Here is a 12,156-nt window from a genome sequence, read left to right as displayed (position 1 = left end):
TCATCCCTCAGTGCCCAGGTGCCCACACAGAGGCAGCAGGGGCAGGGATGGACGTGTACTCTAAGCTGGTGGGATATGTCTCACAGAATCACAGAATCACCAGGTTGGAAAGGACCCATTGGATCATCGAGTCCAACCATTCCTAACACTCCCTAAACCATGTCCCTCAGCACTTCATCCACCCGTTCCTTAAACACCTCCAGGGAAGGCGACTCGACCCCCTCCCTGGGCAGCTGTTCCAGTGCCCAATGACTCTTTCCACGAAGAATTTTTTTCTGATATCCAACCTGAACCTCCCCTGACGGAGCTTCAGGCCATTCCCTCTTGTCCTGTCCCCTGTCACTTGGGAGAAGAGCCCAGCTCCCTCCTCTCCACAACCTCCTCTCAGGCAGTTGTAGAGAGCAATAAGGTCTCTCCTGAAGGATGTCTCTTAGCCAAAAAAAACCAGAGCTTTCAGGCGGGTCCTTTCCCAGCCTGGACCTACACATGTAAGAGCATAAAGCCCTGACTTCGGTTTGAGGGGATCTGAAAGTTCTGCAGCCAGGCTGGGATTGCAAACAAGGCTCTTCCCATTGCTGTGCCTTTCTCCTGGGAGATGCCGTAAGAACACCAGGAGGGCCGGCGGTTCCGATGGAGAGGGCCGGCGGTTCCCATGCGGCTCCAGGAGTCCGCAGATGCCGGGGGGGCGGCGGAGTCCCGCTCCGGTACCCGATCCCCCCGCTCCGGGCGCCCCGCACGGCGGCTGCTCCTCCAGCTGCGGCGGGGCCGGCGGTTCGCTGCGCCACCGCGGGCTGCGGGGGCTGCACGGCCGGTGCCGGGCAGGCGGCGGACGGGTCTCCCCGGCCAGGCAGGGGTTAAGGCTTCTCTGTTGTAGTTTGTTTCCCTTTGCCAAAGTGGGTGTTGCTGGAATGTCTCCTCTCCTAAGGAGGGGGGCCGAGCCGTGTCCTCTGGAGAGAGGGGGGGGGGGGGGGGATGTCAGCATCAAAAAGACACAAAAGGGGGAGGTTTCCAAAAATAAAACCCTCCATCCCCTCCAGGCGCTGCCACTGCCAGAGGCGGGCGCGGAGGTGCTCGGAGCCGCGTGCGGAGCTCGCTGGCAGCCCGGCGAGCGGGGCGGCCGCCTTCCTCCTCCTCCTCCTCCTCCCGCACCCCACAGCCCCGCCGCCTGCGCCGCCGGTCCCGGCGCGGGATGGGGCGGTGAGCGGAGGGCGGAGAGCCGCGGTGCCCCCCGGGGATGCCGGCGGGGCGCTGAGCGCTCCGCGCCGCCCGTCTCTCCCCCCCCGCCGCCGGCTGACACCATGCGGGGCGCCGCCGCCAGCCTCCTCCCGCTCACCTTCGCCGCCCTCCTGGGCTTCGCCGGCTGCCGGCCCGACTCGGCGGCCGGGCTGGAGCCGGGGGCGCGGGGGGCGGCGCGGGGCCGGGGCTCAGCCCCGGGGGCGGCGGGCACGGCGCAGCGCCCGTCCCCGGCTCCCGGCGCCCCCCCGCCCGCGCGGCCCCTCCCCGCCGCCCTCCACGTGGAGCGCGGCGCCGCGGGCACTCCGGGCGGCGACGGCCGCAGGCAGAGCCCCGCGCCCCGCCACCGGGCGAGCGATGCCGGCCCGGGGCGGAGGAGCGGCCCGGAGCCCTCCCGCCAGCGGCAGGGCAGCGGGCTGAAAGCCCGGGTCGTGCCCCGCGCGAAGGAGCCGAGCGGCAGAGGGAGGATGACGGGGTGAGTGCCGCGGCCGGGGGGGCGCTGCGGGAGCGCGGGGGGCGTCGCCGGGAGGGTCCGCGCCGCGCTCCATCCCCCGCGGGACGCCGCGCTGCCGCCCTCCGCCCCGCGCTGTCGCCCGCGGGATCCGCCGGAGCGGCCGCGGAGCCGTGTGCGCGGGGCTGCCCGGTCCGCGATCCTGCCCGAGCTGCTCCGGCGGGGCGGGCAGGTGTCGGACGGTGCCCGTCCCGGGGAGCTGCGCGGGGGCGGCGGCGGTGCGAGGGGCTGCAGGGGGCTCGCGTGGCGCTGCGGGACGGAGCCCGGCGCCGCCGCCGCTCTTCCTGCCGGTCGCTGCCTTCTGGGCTCCTTCGTCCCGCAAAGGGCCCCTTGTGAGCGCCCCGCGGAGGCTCCCGGTGAGCGGCCCGGCAGCTCCGGGCACTGCTACGGCCCTGTGGCGCTGGAAGGGAGATGGTGCGGCCAAGGCAGCTGCTGCCCAGCGAGGGCCGCCGGCGAGCGGCGGGGCTGGAGCCGCACTGACACAGCCTTTGGCCCCCGCTGCGGTTCCCTCTCTGCTCTCCCAGGGATGATGACCTCAGGACGGGCTCTTCTCCCACCCTGAGCTGCTGAAGCCGTCACACGGACGGTTTGATGGACCCATGCGGCAGCACGTGCGCCCGTTCTCCATGTGAACCTCGCCAAGGGGATATAATTTAGGCTGCACATTAGGAGGAATTTCTTCCCCATGAGACACTGGCCCAGGTTGCCCAGGGAAGCTGTGGCTGCCCTATCCCTGGAGGTGTTCCAGGCCAGGTTGGATGGCTCTTGGGCAGCCTGAGCCAGTGGGAGGTGTCCCTGCCCATGGCAGGGGGGTTGGAATCTTTAAGATCCCTTCCAACCCAAACTGTTCTGTGATTCCATGATACTGAAGGCAGGCTCTGGGTTCACTGTCCTCTGATGTGGGCAGAAATGTCTTCTGCTAATATCGTGGCGGGAGCTTCCCTAGAATACAAAAGGCAGGTCAGTCTCTGAAGTTTCTCTCTCCCGTACTCGCCTCCGTGGAAGATTTAGAGACGGAGATATTCTCTGTGTCAGTCTGTGTAATTTCCTTCAACAGATCCACAGAAGCACCAAACTTGCTCTTCTTCCATTATGTTTGATACATATTTATCACTAACACCTAGTCAATAGCAGGTAGATCCTGAGCAGATTTTGGCTTACCCAGTCCATTAGGCTTGGATTGTCACCCAGCCGGAACAGGAGCCTTGGGAAGATCCAGTGCTGCTCAGTCAAGTTTGGGCTTTTTGAGCTCAGAAGGATTTTACCCTTTCTGTAGTCAGAGTGTTGTCAGCATTACTTTGGGATCATGTGGTGGCTGAGTTGCGTTTGAGTCACCTGAGATGTAGTCTGTTTCTTTTCAATGACTACCATGAAGTCTCCACCAGATTTTCAGGATGCAGCTGCCTCCGGTGACAGCAGCTGGACTGCACTGCTGTCAGGAGCGGGCAGGCAGCCCCAGGGTTCGTGTTCAGAAGAGTGCTGAACCTTTTTGCAAGTAGCTTTCTTTCATCCCTTAACAGAGGGTGTGAACGGGAGCGGTTCGTCCAGCACTTAAACGCTGTTGACCTGTTATCAGCTTGGTTTGTGTGCCTTGGGTGCCTCCAAGCTTAGAGGAAGAGTCAGCTGCCTTGGCGCTGCGTTCCCCACACGGGCTGTGAGGCGCTCTTTGCCCTGGAAGATGAGGGCTGGGGGGATACCAGGTTTACTCCAATCCCCAAGAACTTGAACTCTGGAAAGTGCATGAAATGGCTTGTTGTTGGTAGCTTTCCATCTCTTCTGGAGCCCAAATTGGCACTTTTTAACCTTCCCTATGACCTACTGCCTTCGGAGCTTATGAGAAAGTCTAGCTGAAATAATTGTCCGTGAGTAACCACATGGCGTTACTCCTTATGGAAAGCTATCCCGTTCGGTAAGACTCCATCCTTCCACCTCATCCATCTTCTTACACCCTTTGCTGCACTAGACACATTTCCATCCAGGAAACTCAGGGCCTCTAAAAAACTTAATTTCATGATGTTTCTTTTCTTTTTTTTTTTTTTTTTTGCCAGGTTGGATATTTTCTGTTCTTACAGAAAATATTTTCTGTTCTTATGTATTTACACTGAACTCCTGCTACTCTCTAGTATGACAACCTTCATTTTCCCTTACTCAGGTACCTTTGCAGGCTGCACCAGACCCCGCGCTATTTATTTATACAGTTACTTTGGCTTAAAATCTCAGCTCCTGCGTGGGTTGGCTTTCCTGATTACCCTGTCAGAGTTCTCTGCTGGTACTTCAAGGGGCCTCTTAGAGTCCTGTGGTTGAAAAATCTGTTTATTAGCACTATATCCTTTTCTGGATAATTATTGTCTCATTTTGTTTGGTAGTGGAATATCCAAAATTGAGTTTCTTTCCTGAGGACCGTTTGGATGTGTCTGCCACCCTCTTTATGTCTGACCTTGTTGCGGGTGAGACCTGCTTACACCTTTCCATAAGCGTGCGTCCAACCACAAGTCTTGCAAGAGCTGGATTTTATTATTTTCTCCAGGAGGCTCGTTGTGAGGTGGCTTTTGACACCACAGCAAATACCACAAAAAAATCACTATCTTCTTACACTGACTGAGGAAAACAATCCAGACTTGAAAGCATCTCTGCTTTGCTGTGTTCTGCTTAAAATCTGGCTGTTCCCCCAGCCCCCTCGGAGTGGAAAGATTTTCCTCCCAGATGTTGTGGGGTAGGGAGCTCCCAAGCCCTGACACACAGCAGCTCTGGCTGTACTCGTGTGCTGCCCAGTCCTGCTGGGAAGACACTGTGGGCATCTCCCTCCACCTCTGCGTCCCCCGGGATGTCACCCATCCTCATTCCTCTGCCCCATCCCTGGGAGGAGGAGTCGCAGTGATGAACCTCAGGTAATGCAGATGAAATCAGAGGAAGATGGATGATAGGGTAATTAAAAGCCCAGGGAAGCCTCTGCTGCTGGTACCTGCCTGGACAATTTTCAGAGGCGTGTGAGGCTCCGCTGGTAATAGACTGGGAGTCACGCACTCTCTCATTCTTCCTTTTTGTTCATTCTGCACCCCAATTCTTCTTTAATTGCTTTGTGGGCGCTGTCTGCAGCTATATAGTTACCCAGGCTTTGTGGGGTATAGGTTCTCACTGCAGTGTGTGTATAGGACTGCTGAGGAGCAGAGGCAGTTAATGCTGATGTGGACTTGGCAGAGGATTTTCAGTGGCTCATCAATGCCAACAGCCTTTTACTAATGTGTTTCATTGGGTCTGCCTGCAAATATTTCATATGCAGTTGGATGAAGTTCAGTGTCCTGCAGTAGAAAGGCAGACCTGATGAGCTAATGGTCCCCCCCCGCCTTCTGCGAGGATGACCTGAATGGATTCAGCCTATCTGGCAGCACAGAGTGCAGCGTGAGGTTGAAAGATGATGCATTGGTTGCTGTTAAAATAAACGGTGGAAAATGGTTTTACTGGATGCTTCAGAAACAGTATGTGATCATCACTGGGGCTGTGTACACGCCGAAACTATACGAAGCCGTGATCTTACTACTGTTCTCCTGTTTTTCTTCGTCCTACTGCTTGTTACGGTTGTTTGGCTGTGGTTTCGTATAACACTGCAGGTTTGTATCATTCTAGGTTACCCTTTACACAGCTCGGGCCATACTATTTGCTTGAATCTTGTTTTGGCATCCGTGTCAGGGCTGGGAATAATGCATGTGTGACCTAATGTGAGTGTCCAATGGGACTTCAGCTTGGGAGACCTGTGTGAGGACATCTGTTCTGCTCTGATCTGGGTCTGTGTTGAGCTTTCCACCTGGGACGCCTGCTGACTTCTTCATATGCTCGCTCCTCCTCTGATTCCTCTGCACCCCAGGCTGCCCAGGATGAGAATCCTGCTTCCCTCTCCCTGCTTCTGTGCTCTCTGTTTCAAGGGCTGGGTAAGCAGGAGACAGCCTGGGTGCTAAGCCTTGTGCATCTGCTGAGTGCCTCAAAGTTATTTGCGTGGTTTTAGTTCACATCGTTGTCAGGCCTGACAGGGGCTTGGTTCATCACGGGACTCCTCTCCGGGACGTTCTGCCTGCTGCCGTGGAAGCCCTTGTTTCCAGCACAGTGAGGGCTGCTCAGGAGCTGCTCAGTATGCACAGGTGGCTCCCCAGCAGCCACCCCTGGGGCTGGAGGGATCTTGCCACTCCAGACCTGGAGGGATCTTGCCGCTTGTTTTGTCCTTCAGAAGCAGCACTGGATGGAAAGGTTCATGGCTGGGTATGCCGTGCCGGTGGCTCATGCCTGAGCGGTGTCTGTGCCCAAAGTGGTGTCAGTGGCACGTGCAGCAGAACAAACGCAGCTGGGGGCTGTCGCTCTCTCGAGCACTGTCCCTCCACACTGTAAGCATGCCATGCTCCCTAAACCTCTTGGGATTAACTCTGAATTCTTGGTAAGGTAGTGAAAACCGCACGGTGTTCAAGACCTGCAAATGTCAACTAAAGGCTTTAAGTAGAACCAGATGTGCTCAGGACTGGGTCCCATGTAGCAACGTCCCCGTAGCTGTTTTCCCACTGCTGATGGCTGCTCCCCTGACACCCTGTGCTGTGTGAGGTCCTGCTTACTGTGCTTTCATTGGGGAATTGCTGTTCTTCTCTGCCCTCCAGTACTACCTGTATGTTGCTCCTGCCGAGTGCTCCCTTCCCGTCCTGCAGGTCCCCTCTGTCTCCATCTCTGCCCATCCTGTTATCCAGGAGGTTATGGAAGGAAGGGACGATCCCATTTGCGTACCCACTTTGCCCCTGCCTCTAAGGGCATCTCCACCAGGTTGCTTCCTTCTGCGCATGCTGGGCTGTCCTCCCGCGAGGAGCGCCGCCCTGATGCTAGCATCTCCTTTCACCTGGGGTTGGCAACTCCTGCCTAGAGTTGGCAGTGACACAGGGTGACTCTGTTAATGAGAGGCTTGTGCTGAACGCAACAGGGGTTTCATGCCTTTCAAAGAGAGTGATCTTGTTCTCTCAGGCTTGAAGCCCATCTGTTTTAGTTTCACACCTTTCTTTCTACGACTTCTGGCTTGCTGGTGGCATTAAGAGCAGCTAAAAGCACGCTCCCTCAAGCCTGTGTGTGAGAGATGCAGGTGAAACCTGAACTCAAGGCCAAAACAGCTTCTCTGGAGAAGGTGGTCATTTTGACTAGAAGAAACAACCTCTGGTTATGTCAGTAAGTTGAGGTGGAAAGAGCTTTGCCCTTTGAACAGACTGGCTGAGTATTACTTGCAAGGTGTGTTTCAGAGAGCTGTGACAGTCTGAGCAAAGACCCTTAGGATGCTGCTGCTTGGAGTCCCTCAGCAGACCTTCATTACCTAAAGACCTGCTCCAGCTCAGTGGATTTCTCTCTTTATTGATCTGAACATCTTTAAAAGATGCCTTTTTTTTTTTTTAAGGCCTTTCCTGGGCTCTTATACAGTAAGTAAAGGATTCTTTCTTTGGATATCTTAATGAAGAGACCCACATCGATCTTTTTGGATTGACAGACAAAAAGCTGCAAATCGGTGCTGTAGCCCAGACAGAGCAGATGTGAGTGGATGCGAGACTTACTTTGGCTTGTTCTGTTTGCAGGAAGTCACACTAAGGGAATTTAAGTGCTTTCTCCCTGTAAAAATCTACCCGGGTTAATAAAATGTGGATCCTGAAGGGCTGGATAATGTTTTGCAAATGATGTGGCTTCAGTCCTCTTCCCCTTTGCGCGTGGAGCGATTGTATCTCTACAGGCATCTTCATTCATGAGCAGGAGAACAATCCTTGGCACGCCTGCTACTCACTGTCTTTGGATTTCTTAACACGTGAGCCCCACAGCTTGAGCTCTGGCACTTCTTGAGTCTCTTCTCATGCCATGTGGATGCAGGAGTGATGAGGATGCTGGTTCAGAGCAGGGTCATCTGCTGACCCTGCTGTGTTCATGTGAAACTCAATCCAGAAGTCAAATGTGCATCTTTCTATGGTTCCTGTGGATTCTGTCAGCAGCTCTGACTGCCTTGTCCAGCATTAGAAATAAACCATGCTCCCCACTTCATTTCCAGAGGCTTTCCAGAGCTTTCAGGCTGTCTATTTCTGACTCTTTATCTTTTGATGACTGTACTTTGCCATCTATCTAGACACGCAAAAGTTACATATTCCCAAAACCTTCCGTCCGTGATGAGTAAATACACTTGGAGAGCAACCTGCCACTTGGTATTCCTTCTCATTATAGGTGTGTAAATATGAGATGTGACGAGAGGAAGCAGGATTAGCTCCCTGGGCATTGCAAAGCACTTCTTGGAGGTGCAGCACTGTCTGTGATAGCTGTATGTTGGCAGGGATCACTGCTTGAAGACACATAATAAGGGAGAGGTGGGGACGTCGTTGTTTATGCAAAGACAGCCAAAAAGTTGTTGCAGCAAAGTGCTGGAAATGATGTGAGCATCCTGTCTAGCACCGTGCGTGTTGAGCAGGCACAGATTTCATAGGACCAGCCCCCAGGGTTGCTGCACCAGGGGCAGATAACAAAGGCGGGATTGGGGTGCTCACAAAGGGAGAAGGAGGCAGGGAGTGTCTGGCATGCCATCCCTCCCGGGGTGGGGTTCAGCAGTGAACAGCAATGGGCAGCAGCAGTTAGGCAGAGAATGAAGCGTTGTCTTCGGCCGAAGCAGCTCAGGACACTGCGGAGGCGAGATGCTATGACCAAATTTGGAATCAGGCCGGATTTACACCCCAGTACCGTGGATTGCGGTGAGGTCTTTAGTGATTGCAGGCTGCTGGCCTCCAATTGCGCTCAGGAGGAAAATGGTTCCTCTCGAGTGCTCTGCCATGAACCCAGCATAATGCCAGTTGAAAAGGGAGATACTCCCTGAGGCATCGCTCACACTGCAGCATTCACATAATCCTTGAGGGTTTCTTTTCCAGGCACTCAAACAACTCAGCCCTTGTCCCATCGGTTTTGATCTCAGCTGCTGGTCCATCTGGAAGGAAATATCAGATGCTGCAGGAAATAATTTTACGGGTGACTCAGAGGTACTGGCTGCAGAGACCTCGGCTTCCCTCTTCTCCTAACTGCACTGTTTTGTCTCTCTGCCTAGGCCAAATGTCTGCGGCAGACAGTGTTGCCCAGGATGGACCACGGCTCCCGGCACAAACCACTGTATCAAACGTGAGTATAACAATCTCAGCTGGTGCAGGTCTTGCGATGCACCCCTAAAAAGCACTTCAATACTGCTGTCACTTCCCCTGCACTGTTCCAGGGTGGGAGATGGACCCTGGAACCAGTGCCACAGGCTCCCAGTGGGGCTGCTGGGCTGTGGATTTGCTCTCCCTGCCTGCTGGCAAAGTCTGAGCATGCTGAATACTTGAGGCTTTGCTTTATTATCATTAGTGTCCATCCTGAGCTTGTTGGGGCAGGGCTTTGCAATAACACATTGATGGGAGAGTTTCAAGCCCTGGGCTCTCATTGTCCTGCTTGGAGCAAAAGGCAGGTCTGTGAAAGTCCCAGCAGGTGGGAACTGGCAGAGTAGGGCTGTGCTCACGTGGGCAAGCGTTGCTGACGCTGAGAGGGAAATAAGGGCTGCAAATTATCTGAGTGCTATTAAGGAAAGCAATTACCAGAGTTGGCACAAGGGCTGGGACGGGTGGGGCTGGAGCATGGTGCACGCACGTGGGGTGTGTGGAACGGCGAGGGGCTGCGCGGTGCTCCTGCAGTGCGGAAACTGCTTGGCCACAGCCCTCCTGCCTGCCCGCAGTGGCCTTAATAAGGCTCTGCTCCTCCGGATGGCACTGCCACAGCCCTGGGGGCTGAAATAATTTTGGGCTGCCCAACATGGCACTGGAAGAGAAGGGGTTTGAACAGGCGTCGGTGTGACACACACCAGAGGCGGCTGTACTGTCGTCTCCATCTCTGATAGCTGTGTGACAACAGCACAGCGGCTGCCATGATCCCTGTCCCTAAACAGCAGGGTTTTCCCAGGGTTCTGCACCTGCCTGATCCGAGGGAGGTGAGGGAATGCCTGCAGCATCCAAGCAGCTCGGAGAGCCGGGAGCACGCAGGCATAGGGACGGCTTTCGGGACAGGAACGCCCTGCCCAGAATAGCCAAGAACATCAGCCTTCTGGGCAGCTGCTGCCAGTGAAGTGATGTTTAGTTGGGAAAGAGGCTCAGCTTTGTTTGCTGCGGGATCTCACAGCGTTTCGGCCGCACTGGGATAATTGCATTAGCAATCGCTGTTCAGGAGCAGGGGGCCAAGGGCTGAGTCACCTCCCTTCTCCTTCTCCTTCTCCCCCCGCCAACAGAAGCCAAACGGTAGAGAGCGTACTGTGCTGCCAGACAGCATCCGTAAACAGAGCGCGGGGCCAGCGATGGCAGCATCTTTCTCTCATTAGGGATTTTCACAGGAGCAGTAGATCTGGGCTCGCAGCCACGCAGGCTGTCTAGCGACTGCTCAGGTGCTCGGCTCTTGTTCCCAAGGATTCATTAAAAGGACACTGTCAACATGATTGAGCCTGACAGTGTCCCCCTAGCTGGGGACGGTAAGTCCCAGGAAGGTCTTAGGTGAAGACCAGTGACATGTAAACAATTTCATTCCCAGCTACCTTCCTTGGCCTTTCTGCTGGAGTTCAGGCTGCTGGACAGCTGTTTTTAAGACTGCCAAGGCAATCTGGACAGACTGTCCCAGTTAGTTTCTGCGCTGTAATATTGTTTAATGTCTGATCCCATGGTCTGTGATATGGAGCATATCAGGGAAATTAGTGGGGTAGAAATGCAGACAGAGGGAACCTCTTAGCACGACAAAGCAGGGAAGAAGTTGGCATTCGAGACTCAGGCAGGATCTTTGTTTTGATATGTGTGAGCCTGGGTGCAGGAGAGAGGATAGACTAAATTGTTGCCGCCTTCTGCTCCCTGTCACCTATCAAGCGTGGTGATTTCTTCCATATCCACCCATGGTTTTCCAGAGGCTTTGCTGTTGAGCATCTCTGCATATGACTGAACTCAAGCCATGGACAGGTTTCTCTAGCCTTTTGGTTTGTTCCAGCTGTGAGGACCAAAGCTCGGTGAGAACATGGGGAGTTTTCAGAGTCAATGACTGGGAAGATGAAAAAGAGAAATGTCTCTCTCTTTGGGACAGTAGTATTTCTTGAGAAAATGGAAGTGAGCTGAGGGAGTTCAGGAGTATCTCACCCGCTTGAAATGGGCTTGGTTTCTACCTACGTGCTGCCCAGTCAACACACTGAGCATACAGAGCATCCTGTGGAGCTCCAGAGGTCTTCCTGCAGGACTGGATGTTAGGGGTGATAAGCTGCATCTGAACTTGGGCCAGAGGAAGTAATCCAAACTCCTGCCTGTTTAACTTCATTCTGGAGTGAGGCTCAGGGCTTCGCGTCCTGGATTCAGTGGAGAAGAAACCCATTCACACAAGCCGGCCAAAAGCCCCCTTGGACTGTCCATGTTTCAGAGGCTGCAGGGGCTGCTGTGTGGACTTGTTGATAATTTAGCTGCTGCCTATTAGCTCCTTCCCCTCTACTTCAGCCTCGCAATGTTTGCTCATCAACCTCCACTTCCATCAGCATTATTCACTATTGTTCTCTGCTGCTTTCCAAGATAGCAGTCTGGGCTGGACTGGTAATGCAGGGTGAGCTTTTCTTCTGACATGCATATTTTAAAGCTTAAAAAACCCATTTTTTAATCAGCATGTTGAGAAGGACTAAATAAATTCGTGTACTTTGTAGTCTTGTATAGATGGTCTTGCAGTTAAGATACTGGATGAAGCCGCAAGGAATTCCAGGGTGAGTCGCTGGCTCTGCAGTGGTCTCACGATGTGTATTCAGAAATTAGCACCTGGGGCTCTTCCAGGTCTTCAAAATGGAGATGATATTCACATGCACTCTCCTTTTGTCTCTCTTCTGTACAGTCATTGTAGGGTTTTTAGAGCCCAGACTGTTTGTCATTGAAGTTCTGTTTTCCCTCTCTGTTATTCCTGCACTGCGATTGGTCTTCCTGCCTGTCAGCCTACACTGATCTCTCACTTATGTTAAATTGTCTATCCCGTCAAGCTTTGCTGGCACAGTTAGAGCTTTAAGTTAGAACGGGGGTTACATACTGCTCTGCATCAATAAGATGCAAATTTCACTTTTCCGTGAGAAAATGAACTAAATCACCCCAGTGGTGCAAGTCCTTCAGCATCTTCCCAGTTCTCCTGTGGATGCCCAGCTGAATGGACAGGTTCCACCACACTTAAGTGGGTCTGAGCTGCTTACAGTGAAGATCTACTCCGCTCTCCCAGACCTAAAGCATATGCAGAGCAGCAGGGACACAGTAATTGTGACCTTGCAACGTCATTGCTCAGTCCTGGGCAGCTGTGCCTGCAAAGCAATGGGAAGTTAGCCTTGGTGGCCTTGCCCTGTGACAGTCCTGTCTGCC

At 54.3% G+C, this 12,156-nt stretch overlaps 1 protein-coding gene across 9 annotated transcripts in view; it reads left to right on the top strand.

Annotated features, from left to right (window-relative positions):
- Positions 1-1,156: 1,156 nt before the first annotated feature.
- Positions 1,157-12,156, top strand: part of LTBP2 (latent transforming growth factor beta binding protein 2) — a 69,368-nt gene continuing 58,368 nt past the window's right edge. For all 9 annotated transcript variants that reach the window (XM_054067193.1, XM_054067192.1, XM_054067189.1 and 6 more), the window contains exons 1-2: positions 1,157-1,708; positions 8,829-8,899. In XM_054067193.1, coding sequence (XP_053923168.1) covers positions 1,299-1,708; positions 8,829-8,899 — 481 coding nt within the window. In that variant the 5' untranslated portion in view covers positions 1,157-1,298. The remainder of the gene's footprint in view (positions 1,709-8,828; positions 8,900-12,156) is intronic.

The sequence above is a fragment of the Cuculus canorus genome, chromosome 5, assembly GCF_017976375.1.
Source record: "Cuculus canorus isolate bCucCan1 chromosome 5, bCucCan1.pri, whole genome shotgun sequence".
Taxonomy (NCBI): domain Eukaryota; kingdom Metazoa; phylum Chordata; class Aves; order Cuculiformes; family Cuculidae; genus Cuculus; species Cuculus canorus.
The sequence above is the reverse complement of the archived record's forward strand: the minus strand, read 5'-3'. Positions and strand labels throughout refer to the sequence as shown.